This window comes from Neopsephotus bourkii, unplaced genomic scaffold (assembly GCF_033783945.1).
Source record: "Neopsephotus bourkii isolate Nb327-2 ecotype Australia unplaced genomic scaffold, CSIRO-AGI_Nbou_v1 NB_622, whole genome shotgun sequence".
Classification (NCBI taxonomy): domain Eukaryota; kingdom Metazoa; phylum Chordata; class Aves; order Psittaciformes; family Psittacidae; genus Neopsephotus; species Neopsephotus bourkii.
Genome location: NW_026901122.1, coordinates 97,424 through 114,350, shown reverse-complemented (window position 1 = coordinate 114,350; position 16,927 = coordinate 97,424). Strand labels below are relative to the sequence as shown.

The window sequence follows — 16,927 nt, the reverse complement described above, 5'->3', positions numbered from 1 at the left end:
AAGTAGATATTTAGGTCCTAGTTCATTTCCACTTAATGAACTATAACAGCTGTAATGATCGACATTTCTCTGTACTGTTAAAGTACAAAATCTGCAAACAAATATATTTAAATCAAATACAACAATGATTTTTTATTACCTATCTATTACTTAAAGTTAAGACTGCATAGCTTTTTTTCGTAGCTTTCAGCCTTTGTGACCTTATAAAAGAAATCTGAACTGAGTATAATCTTATTAATAAGGTAAGGTGACATGACAGATTCTTTATGTAAAACTAACATAAAATTACATTTACATTTTAGATCTAAAATTTAGCAAGCATGCATACCCTTCTAAGACTATGTATAATGATATTCTGTAAAATAGAAATCCAAAGTCTGTTTCTACTGAAGTGTAAAAAATTCTGGTAGCATTTAGGATTTAATTTTTAAAAACACATGGGTTTTGGGGTCTATTTAGTTCATAGGATGAAGATGTGAGCAATTAATTCATAATAAAAATATAAATTATGTTTTTACTTCTGTGAAATTATATCAACTTATTTTGTATAGTACAGTATAGAACGCATAAGGGTGAAAGAATCATAAATACTGCAGTATACAAGAAATTTATTTTTACTGTGCTGTTTGGTTAAAACATGAACATTTCATATTCAAGAACAAACCAGAATGTGTCATTCATTTATAAATAGTTACTGAATGTCACACTCTGCTCTGCTTCAGAGCAAACAAATGATATTACTAAGGCTTGTCAAGTGCATAATTTTCTTTGCAAGATAGAAATTAAAAATTCCATCAAGGAAGTTAGAGAAGGTTTTGCAATTCCAAGTTTTATTTAAATAGCATCTTATGCTCCAGTACTGTGACCTTTGACCTAACTACTACATAATGCCTATGGCTTTAGGATGTGTTCTACTTAAGTAACAATTTCCCTTGTGCATGTTTTTTTGTTCCAATAAAACAGAACTGAGGTAGGTACTCTACACACATAATAAGAAAAAATTAATTTCCAAAGGAATTTATATCTAAGAAAATGTTAGGGCAGTAGGTAGATACAATAGGCAGGTAGAGGATATAAGATTCATACAGGAAAAATGAAAGAACTTTATTAAAGCAATTGTCCTAGTGGGTGAGCTCCCTAACCATTAGGCACCAAGGGCAGTGTGGGAGATGTCTGAGGAAAAAGCAGCCTGTTTGTTAAAGCTGACAGCCTTGGGAAGTAGTTGCTACTCATTACTGAAAGAAAAAAAAAGAATGAGGAGGAAGAACTAAGATATTTATGGCCATTGCAATGGAAAAGAGTTGTATTTGATACATATGGAATGAAGGCGAGAGCAGGTGATGTAGGGTAACCAACAACTAAGAAGATCTCTGAATTGGCTGAATTTAAGTATGGCATACATATCCAGAACTCACACTAAATATGATGGATTACCAGGTGGGACCATATACACATTACAAGGGGCTGAAAATTGTTAATATTATTATCTTACCTGTTTTAAGGAGGTCAGTTTATTTCCCTTCAGACTTGTCCTTTTGTGCACCAGATTTATTTCTGTGTATATGATTTCCATTTTGAGGCATCTTAATGTTCTCCAAATGCTGATGTAATGGTCAGGCTCACATTGTGAAGAAGAGAACATTTACTAATGAATTGGTACAAACATCGTAAGCAACAAGGCAACAGCACCATTTAGTTCCTTTCTTCATAATGATACAGAACTTCAGAAACTGGAGTCCACTGAAAGAGAAGAGATGTGATGTAAAGATGCCATGGGAGGAACAACTCTGGAGACAGGCTAATTAAGTACATAATGTGATTTTGACTTCTGCTCTGCTTCTTAATGCATGATGGCTTCTTAAGTTCCATGCACACTGGAGTCTTACAGAGAAGCTGAGTAGAATCAAGGCAACACAGATAGTATGTTTTACATTTCCTGGGTTTACCAATTCCTGTCAAAATAGCACATGCCCATATATTCTTGGCCACGAAGTCCTGTAGGGAAGTATGTGCTCCCTAGGGGAGGTAAGAGGGGAAAATATATGAAGGTGATGCTCTCAAGAGCAAAAATCATTTCAGCTTTTTCCTTCTGTGCAAAGTAAAACTTGTTCACAAGGATTGCATAAATATTTCTTATAGAAATGGAAGGTGAAACATAGTAATTAACCCCCCCAAAACCAAACCAAATCAAGCCAAAACCCCCAAAGAAACCCAAAACCAAACCCACCACTCTTGCAAATGAATGTAATTTATGTAATTTTAACTGACTGAGCTATAAAATTAAACCTTCGCACTGTCTTACTCTATGGAAATGACAATGGAAAGAATTGTCAGCCCTGCTCCAAATCCATGCTGGCAATGGCAAGAAGGGAAGTATTTTGGGGGCAGAAATAAGTTGACAGTGTGCTAATTTGACAGGAATAAATTCAAGATAGTAAATTATACCATTGTTGGTAATTTGCAAAGGGGAGGGTAATTCTTCTGCCTTGAAAAAACATTCTGTGAAATTACAGGTCTAGCTCCATTAAAAAAAAAAAAGCACAAGGCTTTGGATTCTGTAACATTTAAAATGCTACTTTTCTGTCTTCTTTTTTAAAGTAACATTATTCATAGAATCAGCTTTTTCTCTTCCAACCACCTAATTTGTTCCTATGCATTATGAAAATGCATGTAAATTTAGCTTCTAGAGAAGCCTTTGCATAGATATTCTCATGGAAAATTTTTATGTGTTGATAAATTGATTTGTGATAAGGCTCCAGAAATGAACGCATGGCTCCTGTGTCTCTGGCTGAAATTTTGTGGGTGTGACGCAATCTAAGATTCACATTCAGGCCTAACAGGTTATAGCCATCTTGCAAATCATGGTATAGCTAGGGCTTTTTAAGGGACACAGAGGAACAGTATCAATGATTCTTTGTTTTGTTTTGTCTGTGGTTTTGGGGTTTTTTTTGCTTGTTGGTTTGTTTTGTGGGTTTTTTTTTTAAGAATATCCAAATCTTTAAAAAATTACTTTGAGTGTATTAGTTTATCTTATATTTGTAGAGAGAGGAGCTTTCTTGTACAAAGCCTTTCTCTTAAGTAAAACTTTGACTCTCAATTCTGCATCTTTCTGTGTGGACCTACCTGGTGGCGGTATATTTGAGTCAGTGAGCCTGCTGGTCGCCATGGACATTTTCTCAGTTTTATACCATTCAAATTAGGTGTTTAATGGCATGAGACACTGAAAAGACATTCCTTTGTGCAAGTGTTTCCTGCCACCATTTTGAGCAAGCAACTCACATGTAACAGCTAAACCACTAGAAAACCTTGCCACACACACAGCTCCCATGAAAAAGTAGTAAGTTTTTTAGCAGTTTCTTAAAATAGTGTCCAAAATTTTCTGTCAGTCTCTTAAGGTTAGCTCTACTGGGGAAATGATCTATCACTGACAGTATTTTTGACTACCATTAGTTTGTAGACTTCCAATGGCTGACAATGTTTCCCTTCAACTAATATTTGCAAGATGCAAGTAGTAGCTTGGACCAATGCTGTGTCTACACTAGGAGGTTTTAATAGTGGCATTTCCACTGGGAAGCAGCTGCTAGTTTTGTGATTTCACTTTTTTGGGTGCCCACAGAGGTGCTTTTGTCAGCACAGTACCTCTATGCAGCAAGAAGCTGCACTGACAAAAGATGTGTTGCATTGCCTGCAGGAGTTATATGCTCTCCTATGCCATCATTCATGGTGCTGCTTTTGGAGGCTTCATTACAAGGCACCATGGGAGTCCGCATATATTCTTTTGTCATACTGTGATAATTTTAACATACGCTGTGTACAAGGATGTATTTTTGCAGCTAATACGTATGGGTTTTCTTCCTTAAATATCCTATCTGCCAGAGTTAACTCTTACTTTAAACTGTGCACTGTTTCTTATCAGAAAAAGAAGAAAAGTACAGAGAAATTGCTGGCAAACCTAGCTGAAAGGTACTGCAGTAGCAGGTAGTGCTATGGTGGTAAATATTGCAGTGGGCTCAGAGAAAGGACAGATGGTTGCCTATGCCTGGCTGCAGGTAACGTTTTCTAAGGACAGAGTCATCAGGTTTTGGGCAGTGATGTGAGAACCTGTGTTACCACTGCATCATGGACCAGCTAGCAACATGTAAGCACAACTTAGAAAATATGCACCTAAAATGCTTTTCATGGTTGTGGCAGACAACAGCTATTACAGGGAAGGATAGCTCTGGTTACTTTATGTTGGAAATCCAGCCATAGTCCAGTCTTTTTACTCTTAATCCCAGAATCACAGAATCCTTAGAGTTGGAAAGGACATCTGGAGATCATCTAGTCCAGCCCCCATGCCAAGGCCACAGCCTTGTAGAAATTTATTTTAAACTCAAGATCACAGTACTAGGAAACTAAGTCAGTGTATTTTCTTACACATATTAGTATTTTTCTCGTGGAAAAATGCAAGCTAACCTATTTTTTGCAAGGAATTATTTAAACAGTCTATTGTTTTTTATTTTTTATTTACATAATAAAGGATTTATTCTGCACTGTACTGATTTGTGAAATATTCTCTGTTTCTTCTGCCAGAATGTGCATTTGGTTGCTTTCAGCATTCTCTTCCACCCTGCGTGTAAGCATAAAGTAATAAATTCAAAAGGTCATTCTTTTGTTTTCCCCTCTGCATTTGTTTTGATGCTGTTTTGAAAGATGAGTGTTAAGCGAGTGATTTCTGGGGTGCATGAGCAAAGTGAAAAAACAACAAAAGCTGCCTGCCCCTGTCTTAGGATGGGCTCTTCTTCAGTCCTTTCTTAGTGAGTTGCACTGCTGGCTTAAGTGATAACTCATCTCCCTGTGGGGTCTGCATCCTCTATACTTCTTTTAAGGTTTGACGTGCCCTCTGCTGTCATATGTCTGTTGTTCTGTTGTGCTTGCTGTTATCTTGTGCACAGATTTGGTTGTGCTTAGGAAGCTTTGGTCCATATAAGAATTAGCAAGCAGTAGAAGCTAGTGCTAAGAGCAGCTGCAGGCTTTTTATTGGTCCTCCTGGCCATGTGGCAGGGCAGCCCCCTTCCAGCTTTACCTACCAGTGTGGCTCATGGTAACTTTCCCTAAACTTTGATATTATCTCTGCAGTGTCTATATTAGATGCTTTTATCCACAAAGTGGTTTCCTATCTGTCATCTTGCACTATGTTTCATCTCCACCAGCTGAAATATGTCTAGGCAGACAGGTCTGATTCACTGATTAAAATGACCCTGCTCTTTAAAATAAGGCTACGAAATAACTAAACTCCTGAGCCTTTCCTTAACTCTGTCTTAGCCTGGTAACTATCTAATGTAGACTGGCTTGTGAGGATGAATAGAGGCTTTCCAGAAATAGGCTGAGGACTTGGAAGATGAGGTGGTAGCAGCATTCAAAATTGTGACCTGTGAAAAAGGCTTCAAAATTATGACCCTTTTCCTGAAAACGGACCTGTAGTGGGGTTACTCCTAAAGTAGTGTTTGTTTTGCCAGGACTACAGCATTCATGCAGGCATTTTAGCCTAGGAAGATATTCTACCAGTGACAATGGCCTTTGAGGAACTCATTTAAATAATAGGATTTTATCACTAAATTTGAACCATTAGGTTCAACATATTCACTAACTTAAGTTTTATAGGTGCAATTTTATTCTGTAAAGTAGGACTAATAGTTTTTTTACAAAGAGACTGGAAGATAGGACTAACAGTGGGAGATCATTTTCATGTTGTAGAGCCTATCTAATTTGTTCTCAGGGTTCATAAAATATTTAAGAACATGTATTTGACTGTCATTCAACATCAACATAAGCTACCTGACTGAGATGTCAGTAAAAATAATTGAGTAACTGGATTTTCAGAGGAATTTGGTAATGAGTATCTTACCTTCTGACTCTCTGATTTAAAGAACTTCTGAAAATGAGGTTACAGAACTTGTGGTCGATTAATTAGGATGTTTGGAGGGAATCCTGTATTGCTTTTTCTTCAGTCATCCAGAACCTTTCCTTACTTGGAATGTATACAGAAGGAATCTCATAGAAAATTAAAAAACTGTTCATGCTGTTTTGAAATTTTTGTATGCATTAATGGGGAGACTGGGGGCAATAGCAGCAATATTTTGGTGAACCTATTCAAGAAATGTAGGATTTTTACAGCGGAAGGGAAAATGTAGGAAGTATTTCACTATTCATGAAATCGTGTGTTCTGCTCACTAGCTTTAGAAATATGTATCTTAGGAAGTATTTCACACCTCTTCTACAACAGGGTACTCTGGAAGATTTGAAGCCTTATTCAGACAAAACTCCCAAGACAAGTAGTACAGCTATATCACGCATGGTTTTCTGACAATATCATTTGGGAGCAGCAAAGATCGTTGTTATTTTTAATTGGGGATGGGGGTGGTTGTGGGATTTTTTGTTTGGTTGTGGGGTTTTTTTGGTTTTTTTTGGGTTTGAATATTTTTGTTTGTTTAGTTGATTGCTTGTTTTTTTTTCTCCTCCAGACAGAAAACAACACTTGAGAAAAACCAGTTAGTTGCTAATAATTGGCACTACAGCTTTAGGGGAGGTGTTAACCATTAGTATTTGGTCCGTTATAAATGCTGTCACCTGCCTGATGAGGGTTATTTCTCTCCTTTTGCTTTCAGCAGCCATGTTTCCCAGCACACAGACAAGTGGAAGTGCACCAGCATCTGGGGCACTGTCCTTGTGCCACCCCAGCAGCCACCTTTCCCCAGGACATAATGTACAGGGTACTGCTGTCCATCCTCTGCTCTCAGCTGTAGACTCAGACAGGTAAGACCAGCCCCTACTTTTCCCATGCTGAGTCTGGGATGGGACTGCCTTCAGAGCTGCCAAGATAGGTGGAAACTGAATTGTTGGTGTGAAAAAAGTCACTGGTGGCAGCTGCCAGGTAAGGATTGCTCTGGTAACGGGTTTACCATGGGAAGGAGAGGTGAAAGAGGTTCTGTTATCCCAGCCTGGGCTTTCCATTGAGACAAGGAGGCACAAAAGCACAAAATGTAATCAGTTCTAAATAATGTTAAGTTTGATGGCTTGGTAATGGAAAATAACTGTGGTGCTTGAAGGTAGTTGACATGGTTTCAGGTCCTTAGGACCTCAGTACAAAAGGTGTAAGAAAAGCAGAATAGAAAAACAGGACCTGGGGATGGGGAGTATCTGGGACTAGCAGATGTCCAGGGTGGGCACAGTTAAACTAACTGATAAGTAGAAGGACCGGATGATTGCTATAACTGTAATGTTAATTAAGCTGGTTATGAAGATTGTTGGGAAAAGTAAATGACCCTTAAAGACCACCATCACATTTTTGTATGCATGTGGGAAACTTTCTGGAAAATGCTATAATATGCCCAGTGACCATATAAGGATGGCCTGCATAGCAATACGGGGACACATGTTAGGAGGACCTATTCCCTGTGTCTCCCAGCGCTGCAATAAAGAATACCTGCTTGTCAGCTTGAAACTCTGTTGGCGAGTTTGTTCCTGGAGTTTTCTCCGGATCACCATCCATCTCTTCTTCAGGGACTTCCTCAAATCCCCTCTTGATCTCCACCAGTGGACTTAGCGTGGAAAGTCATTCTAGGTGGGAAACTAAATTCCAGAGGATCCTAGCCATACCTTATAGAATGGAGGCCCTGAGATTCATATTTCTGTTTTCTTGAAGTAGGAGAGTCGTATTCCGTCAATACTCTCTCAATGCTTAGTATTTCTGCAGGCACTTGCCCCCTTTTTTCTTGGCATCTTATTAAGACCAACAGACAAGAAAGAGTTCTTAATTAACTGGGTTTGAGAGCTTCATTTATAGTCAGGATTTATTTTATGCTGGGTAGGTACCAACCCTTTGACCTTCACTGTTTCCATGATTGTAGGTATTTCAGTGATGTGAAAGCAGATTGCCTGAAATTGGTTTAATTTTTATATTTGACATTCCCTAAATTATTTTCAGCAATCTTTCAAATTATTTATATAGTGCATGGTATTGTATATTTCCACGTAGTTCATTGAACCAGAAATCTACCAGATTGCTAAACTGAAGAAACCTAAACAAATAGTTTTTCAGTCGATAGGTCAGGAAAATACATCATTACACAAAATACCGAATTCTTACTATTACGTATAAGGATTCTTAAACATTATTTTGATAATCTCCCTATCCCCCCATTTTTCAGTGCTCTAAATGATAAATTGCTGTATTTCATTACCGTAATTCAAAGTATTTAATTTCCTTGAGTGACAGAAATGCCAGTAATTTGGACAGCACAAAGTGTTCAATTATAAACCTCAAAAGAACATTCACTAGATTTCAATTACTGATAAAAGAGCATAATTTCTTTGGAGAAAAGCAGTACTCACTCTGCCTTGTATCAGGAAGACGGAAGAGCATGATGGCTTGGAGAACTGACAAAAGGTAAAATTGGTTTCAGACTGCACATGTGAATTCAGCCAGTCCTGGAGCCACTGGAAGTTGTTGAGCTTTTTGTACACCAGTCTGAGATGAAACTTGCCATTTCATTATCATCGTAGCTCATCCAGTGGTTCAGTCCTTCCTCTCCAGTCCTGGCCACAAAGTCCTGAACTTTTTCCTCTGCCAGGGATCTGGCCCTCTGTGTAAACTCTGAGGCTGCCCATGACCTATTTCCTGACCCAGAGGCTTTACTCCTCAATAAAGTTTTCTCTGCAGTGCATGAACTGTCCAATGTCCATACCCAGCAATTGCCAGAGCATGAGTTCACAGGCAGGGACAGATCAACAGTTACTACAGGCATAAATTTCATGATGAAAAACAGCAATCTTCTCATTAGCTCATTTTTGAGGCTGCTGTAGGACCAGAACAGACATGTTTAGAGTACAACTCAACTCATAAAGTCCTTGAGTGTTTTACAGACCTCAGGATACTACAACCCTCTACAGAAGAGCAATAAAAACCTAGTGTAATACACTCCTTTCTCATAAGTTAACAGTATGCACTCACTCTGAAAAGGCTTTAACTGCTAATTCCCATATGTGGAGCTACTTTGGCCTGAAAAGAAAGGTGCAGTATCTTCATTTAGGTAGTGTGACAAATGGTAATTTAAATTCAGAAAAGAAAAAAAGTATTGCAACAGCATTGGCTGGATTACAGAGCATACAGTACAAATTATGGGAAATGTTTAAAACATAAGCTATTGCAGAATCTGAATCTTGGGTCTAATACAGTCCAGTCACTAATATGAAACACTACAACTATTAAACGAAAGTACTAATTGTTAATAGTACCCAGAAGCATACGTATAAAAGAGAATATGTACTTCACTTCCTTTTCACATATTTTTTGTAATAAAAGGGCATTCAAGGAAGGTGGAAAAACAATTTAATTAAAACCCAGATAAAAAATCCAAATTGTGTTTATCTGGCTTAGGTAACATGTACAGCTCGGTGCCCCAAAATTGATGGTGTCAATGGCTCAGTGTCCAGCGGAAGGGTAACAAGTAGTGTACACATAAATGACAAACTCTTAAAAGTGGAGGTGGCAGCATGTCTAACCCTGAACCCAAGTCATAGAATTATAATCATTTAAGTTGGAAAAGACTTTTAAGATCATTGAGTCAAATCATAAACCTAACATTGCGAAGTCCACCACTAAACCAGGTCCCTAAGTGTCACATCTACATGTCTTTTAAATACCTCCAGGGATGGTGGGTGAACTCTTCCCTGGGCAGCCTGTTCTAGTGCTTGGAAATCCTTTGGTGAAGAGTTTTTTCCTAATACCTAATCTAAACCTCTTCTGGCAAAACTCAAGGCATTTCCTCTTGTCTTATCTCTTGTTTACTTGGAAAAAGAGACCAACACCCACCTCGCAACAACCTCCTTTCAAAACCAGTTTTTCTCTAGCCTGTTTCTACACTTTTTTCCAAAGGCATTTTTTTCCTTTCCTTTGAATTTGTAAGAAGTTCAGTTCTCTAATTCAACACAGCCACAGAAAATGCTGAGAGAGACATTATATATCTCTGTCTTCAGGGAATCTGTATATTGAGGTGGCCACTCACAGCTTCCTTCCTTAAATTCTACTTCAAATTCCACTTAAAATCTCCTTTCTTATTCTCACCAAGGAGCTCATGATGCCGGTCAGAGGGACTGTTCTTTCTTCCTGCCATCCCTTCTTTGGGCTAGCTGGTTCACTGGTTTTATCTGAAAAAGCAGTTTCTGTGTTCCTAAAGCTTGAGCATAAAAAGGATTTTAGGTGCTTATTGATGACTGGAAAGAAGGATATAAAATTAAAGTCTTCTGGCACATGCAATCTACTCTACTGAGACACCATGGGGATAGAAACCTGCTGTGGGATCATTGCTGTGCAGGGTGTGAGCCAGAGCTTGACAGGCGTAAATTTGGTAACTGAACAAAATGATGGATGAAGATTTCTTTTTGTACCGGCCAGAATATTTTTGTTAAGGGAGAAAATTTGCTTTCTTTTTTTTTTTTAAAGATAACTTGCAACATAATAATCATTGGAGAGAAGCATGTTGTATCACAGGTCAGTAAATAGTTTAGGGTTTTGTTATTCTTACCAAAATGGAAGAATTCATGACTTTTGGGCAAAACATCTACCTTTTCAAAATTGTGCTTGGCAAAAGGTATGCCTTACTTACAAGTGTTTTTAAATCATGTTTATTTGATTGTCATTGATAGGTAGCTGGACTAATTTACAGTGCAATATGATAGGTTACAGAATACTGTATTACAACAGAATGTTTTCCTTATTGAGAGTGGACTGATGAGCTGCAAAGGCACTAGCACACAGCATAAAGTGTGGAGCCAAACTAAAATGTGAGATCACAGCAGAGTAATAGGGCTGTTCAAAGCAGAGGATGGAGACATAACCCCAGACTTTCTGGATTTGACTAGAAATACAAAGACAATCAAGAGGGATTGGGCATAGAGCGTTCCTCACTTAACATTGTCAGAAAGTGCAGCACTGCACAGGACACTGTTAGAGAGAGCAACTTGCTACAGGGAGCTTATAGTTTTCTTCTCTGTCCAGCCAAAACTTCAACTGTAGTAAGATGAAAGCCTGATCTCCTGGCTGTGTCAGCTACATAACATCTGGATATGTTCCAAACTGTTGCAGCTCAATAAAAAGGATTAGAGCTCAACCAGTTAGCAGATCAACAACCCCATAAATTGTGTTTAGAAATTGTTCAAAGAAAACTATGTCCTCTAAATTAAAAAACAAACCAAACAAACAAAAAAAAAAATGACAACACAAAACCAAACAAAGAGTTTTCAGCTTTAATATTCTGCTTCCATTTTGGAAGCATATCAAAAGCAACCATAAGGATTGATGTTGTCTAAATGATGGCACATGCTTTCCTTCTCAGTGCAAAGTTGAAAAAAAGTAGTCTCGGACCACATTTCCTGCTCTCCTTGCTCCATTTAGGAAGGGGAGCTGCTACTTGGCTATTCTGAGAGCTCTGTGCACTGGAAGCAGATTAACAGTTTCCGAGCAGTTACAAACTGGTCCTGATTGTTTCAGGAAAAAAAGTAAATTTACAGTTCCTCCAGTAACACACTGCGATTTGTTCAGGGACAAATCTTGACTGAGACCAGGTTAAGTTTCTCTTTTTGTAGGCAGAAGGGAAGTAAAAGTAGACCACTTTAGTCACCCATACAAGTAAGTCAGGTATTTGTGAAGTGAGTGATTCATAAATCACTACAAAGACCACTAAAGTCTACTATAAAGGAGTCCTGTCTGGCTACACAAAATACTACATTGTTATTTTTGGAAGGATGTTTTTGATGTTAAACCAAATGTGAAATTTTGCAACCCAAAAAGCCAACCGCATGCTGGGCTGCATCAAAAGGAGTGTGACCTGAGCAGGTCAAAGGAGGTGATCCTGCCCATCTACTCTGCTATCATGAGACTCCACCTGCAGTGCTGCATCCAGCCCTGGGGCCTCCAACACAAAGAAGATGTGGACCTGCTCGAGTGAGTCCAGAGGAGGCCATGAAGATGATCAGAGGGCTCACGCACCTCCCCTATGGCAACAGGATGAGAGAGTCAGGCTTGTTCAGCCTGGAGAAGGCTTCTGATAGCAGCCTTCCACTACCTAAAGGGGACTACAGGAAATCTGTAGAGGGACATTTTACAAGATGATGATTTTTAAGGTCCCTTCCAACCCAAACCATTCTGTGATTCTGTGACGTGTAAAACTTTGCTTATTTGAGTTTTGAAAAGGATTCTTCCCTGTTACTGGCTGCTGGTTAAAACGATTTTTCAGAAATTAATTTTCACAAATGACTTTTGAAAACACAGAGGATGATATCCCATGATTTTTTAAGTAATAGTAGTAATAAAAACCACCTGTGTATTGCTTTTAATCTCTAGCAGCAAGTAACAGTCTTTCCACAAGAATGCTATACAAAAAACTAACTCCAGTCCCTATGCAGGTAGTTTCACCATGTCTTTAAAAACCTCTGATAGTCTTATCACAATATAGCTACTTATTTATATAGTATTTTTTTCATATTACCTATGTTATTATGAAACACACACGTACTTCATCCTATTCCTCCTTACTATGTCTTTAAGTCTACACGGTATCAGTTATCTGGAGCAATGACATATTAGACATATTAAAGACTCAGTGTCTCAGTAGTGACATCTTTATTTCCTTCAATAATATATGTGTTTACGAAGTTAATATCAAACAGCACAAAGACCATTCAAATCCTATCTGATACACCTAAGAATGCAATTCTCAAAGAAAACTAAATAGGCAGTAAACAATTCAAAGTTCATTTTGAAACTTGGCTGTACTCCAAATATAAATTATGGATCTTCCAGAAACATAGTGAATAGGTTTCAAATTAATTCATAATCACACAGATAATCACAGCAAGTCGAGAATGGTGATTCTGATCATGTGTGGCAGATACTGATTCTGAGCTGCAGCAGAAAAGATCTCGTGTGCCCTGAGGCGCAGTTACAGCATGTATATGACCCAGTCCAGAGGTGTTCTGCAGCATGACTACCACAGTTGCACCTTCTGTTGTGTTTGGATTAAGATTACAGTTTCCTTACAGTTCTGCAGGAAAAACATTCTTTATTACTGGGTTAAAAAGAAAGTAATCCAGTGAACTGAGGTTCCAGCCTCAGAACAACAGGGATCAGTTTTAGGATCCTGCCAGTGTTAACTAAGCACTCCTCCTACCAGCAGCTACTTAGCACACCCACCACAGAGAAGGGTAGGTAAGTACTCTTGTTCAGCACAGGCTTCCAGCTTGCCTTCAGGACTGGGGAAAGAAGACAGGTTTGTGACAGGAATACCACACCAGATTTCACTCATGGTCTTGCAGAAATAGCCTGGCTTTGTGTTGTCAGCCTTCCTGAATCTCCTGCTATGGATGAGAAAGTGACTTTCAGCCATTCCTGAGCCCAGGATGAGCTTTTGTTCCCTAATCAGATCTCATCAGTCCAGTGTGTAGTTTGGTCACTGGGGCATAGACCAGATCTCTTATAGTCTCATCTGCAAAAATTACTGTTGCACCTATTTGTAATGTGCATTGTAGTATGCAGTTTTAAGGAAGTGTAGAGAAATGTTAAACTTACAAACTCTGAAATTCTCAAAGTAGTGTGTAACCTTGTAGTGCCAGTACAGACAGAGCCGTGCAAACCACACCACTGATGTGATGAACCTCTGTGGCAGCTGCACCACCAGGTGTGGTCTGAATGGTCCTCCTCTTCTGCCAGGCTTGTAAGCTTATACTCTGAGGTCAGATCAACATTTGATGTGGTCAGACTGTTCCCCATTGGAGTCAATTTAACACTGGCCTTTAGATTATATTGACTTTAGATTGTTTATTTTCAAATAGCTCTCTGTAGTGTACAAAAAATTAATAGAACTTGAAACCTGAACATGGGCCTGAAACTATTATCCAACTCATTAGTGTCCAATGACCAGAACTGACCCCTCACTTACAGAGTGGAAGGACAGCTATTGATTGACAGATACAGTTCATATAAAGTCTTACAATGAGACAGTTGGCAATGCCTCAAAAATCAGGTTCTCTGTGAGGTATCTCCTATTAAGACTTAAACCCACGCACAGAAGGTAAAAGGAGTTTTCCATGACAAGGGTGCAATTCAGCCTTTTAACTTCCCAGTTCTCACATTTGAAAATGTATCTTTTCTGTATCTGGGCTGCACCCTGCTCTTTTGGAAGTCTCTATACAAACTGCTAAACATTGTAGTGATGTAAGTAAAGTAGGAACATTCTTTAGCTCTTACCTATTGGGTATTTTACAGTTCTGTGATTCTGAACTCCTAGGTTTGTTGCTCCAGCTCCTTCTCCTCACATCAGCACCCAGGGAATTTCAGTTCCACACCACATGATGCAGAGACAGATGCCACAACCTCCCCACCTTCCACAGCCTGAAGGAATGTCTCTAAAGATATACCAGCCAGCAACAAACACTTCTCTTCAACCAAATAGCCTCCACAACCAAGGTAAGAAAGAAGAATCCTCATCACTCATGTTAGCTGTTTGTCACTATTTTGAAGCTTCAAAGTAAGCTCTTCAAGGGATGGTGCTGGTATTTTTAAGGCACCTTACTTTATGAAAAACTCTACGAAGTAGCCTTTAGGAACCTGTCTTTATACTGCCTTAAAATTCTTAGATAATTGTCATTCATCTTAATACAGAGTTACGAGTTTCTCTTCAGATATATTTTCAGAGCTGTTGTTGTCATATGACATATGTGGAGACATGCCAGAGCAGAAACAATAAATTCCTAGCATATGGGGCTAGGAAGGGATCAGGTTAGCCTTCCTATTTCCACAGTATATTTTATTCAGATTCATTATTTTGCTGAATATTTGGCAAGAACTCATCTTCCAGAAACACATACAGACATTAAGGTCTGTGTTTCTACCTGGAACAAAAGTTATCTTTGAGTGCATAGATGGCTTTACCACCTTCTTCCTCTCATGGTCATGGGAAAAGCATTGTAGAAACTGGGAGCAGGCAAACAGGGTGGGTCGAAGCATTTTGCCCTGCAGTTTGCGTGGGCAGGCGAGAGGGATGGCGAACACTCGTTGTATGAGCAGGGCCCAGTCTGGGAGCTCTGCTCTGGCTGCCCCAGTGGTGGCCACTGTAGGCACCCAGACAGAGCCGATGAGAGGGGAGGCTGCAGTGCAGAGCTCGGAGTGTAGAGAGTGCCTGCATTGGTCTGGTGAGGGAAAGGTGCACAATGGGCAGGGCTGCACTCGGTGCTCCCTGGTGGAGGTCCTCCTGCAGCAAGGGCTGAGCTGCGGGATGCTGTTAATAGGCTACAAGATGTCAGGGTAGCTGAGAGGAAGCAGGAATGCTTGCTCCCTGCCCAAACTGTGCAGGGGCCTCAAGCTTCCCCTCTAGCTCATGGAGGAAAGAAGGAGGCTGTTAATATGGGAAGCTGGGAATTAGTGACAAAAAAAAAAAAAAAAAAAAAAAAAAAGGAGGAAAAGGACAATTAAAAGCAAGGGACTTCCTCCTAAATCTGTTGTCCCCGTGCAGAACTGCTTTGCTGTCCTGCAGGGGGCTCATGAGGAAACACACTCGCACCAGAAACAGCCGGCTGATAAACTGGTAAAGAAGATCGCTACAGGTGCTGCCAGGATAAAGCGGCGGGTTGTAGTAGTAGGGGACTCTACTTTGAAAGGGACAGAAGCACTCATCTGTCAGCCTGACCCGGTCTCAAGGGAGGTGTGTTGCCTATCAAGGGCACGGATCAGGGATGTGGCAGAGAGGCTGCCTGCTCTAGTAAGTCCCACAGACTATTACCTGCTTCTAGTGATCCATGTGGGTGCTAGGGCTATAGGTAGTAGTAGCCTGGGGAACATAAAGAAGGACTACAGAGTCCTGGGAGAGGTCGTTAGGGGCTCTGGAGCTCAGATAGTCTTTTCGTCTATTCTCCAGGATACAGGGGAGGACCTAAAAAAAGCTAGGAGGACTAGGAAGGTTAATAAATGGTTAAAAGGGTGGTGTCACAGTCAGGGTTTGGGTCTCTTGAACATGGGACCCAAGTTTGCAGACCAGGTCTAGTGGGGGCTGCTGGAGCTGGTCTGATAACGAAGGGGAAGAGCAGTCTTGGTAGGAGGCTTGTCAGACTGGTCAAGGAGGCTTGAAACTAGATGTGCTGGGGGAGGGGGGCATCATTCCATCCCAACACACCCAGTCAGTTGCCAGCACCTATAATAAATGCTCAGAACAATGTAGAGATATTCCAGCTGCTCCAGCCAATGAGCCGGATTCATTTGGAGTTTGGCTCAGATGCCTCTATACAAACACTCGTAGCATGGGGAACAAACAAGAGGAATTAGAGATGTGTGCACGTCTACCCAGGTATGATATAATAGGCATCACAGAAACATGGTGGGATGGCTTCTATGCCTGGAGTGTTGGAATGGAAGGTTACAGGCTCTTTAGAAAAGACAGGCCTGGCAGGCGGGGAGGGGGAGTTGCCCTTTATATTAGGGATAGGCTGGAGAGTATGGAACTCTGTCTGGGGACGGGTGAGCACTTAACAGAGAGTCTGTGGGTCAGGGTTAAAGGGAAAACAGCTATAGGAGACACTACTGTGGGGATCTGCTCTAGACTGCCTGATCAAGGAGAACCTGTGGATGAAGCACTCTATAGACAGATAGGAGCAGCCTCACACTCACAGGCCCTTGTTCTCATGGGGGACTTCAACCACCCTGACATCTGTTGAAATGACGGTACCTTCTGCAAGTAATAGGGGAACCAACAAGGAGAGGTGCCATGCTTGACCTCCTGCTCACCAACAGGGAAGGGCTCGTTGGAAATGTGACACTCCAGGGCAGCCTTGGATGCAGCTATCACGAGATGGTTGAATTCAAGATCCTCAAGATAGTGAGAAGAGCGTGCAGCAAGCT

General features: G+C 40.1%; 1 protein-coding gene across 5 annotated transcripts in view; it reads left to right on the top strand.

Annotated features, from left to right (window-relative positions):
* The window catches only part of GLIS3 (GLIS family zinc finger 3), a 155,044-nt gene that overhangs the window by 125,762 nt on the left and 12,355 nt on the right, over nucleotides 1-16,927 (top strand). For 4 of the 5 annotated variants that reach the window (XM_061352158.1, XM_061352155.1, XM_061352159.1 and 1 more), the window contains 2 exons: nucleotides 6,648-6,795; nucleotides 14,325-14,503. In XM_061352158.1, the coding sequence (XP_061208142.1) occupies nucleotides 6,648-6,795; nucleotides 14,325-14,503 (327 nt within the window). The remainder of the gene's footprint in view (nucleotides 1-6,647; nucleotides 6,796-14,324; nucleotides 14,504-16,927) is intronic. The other variant, XM_061352156.1, reaches the window with a different exon arrangement.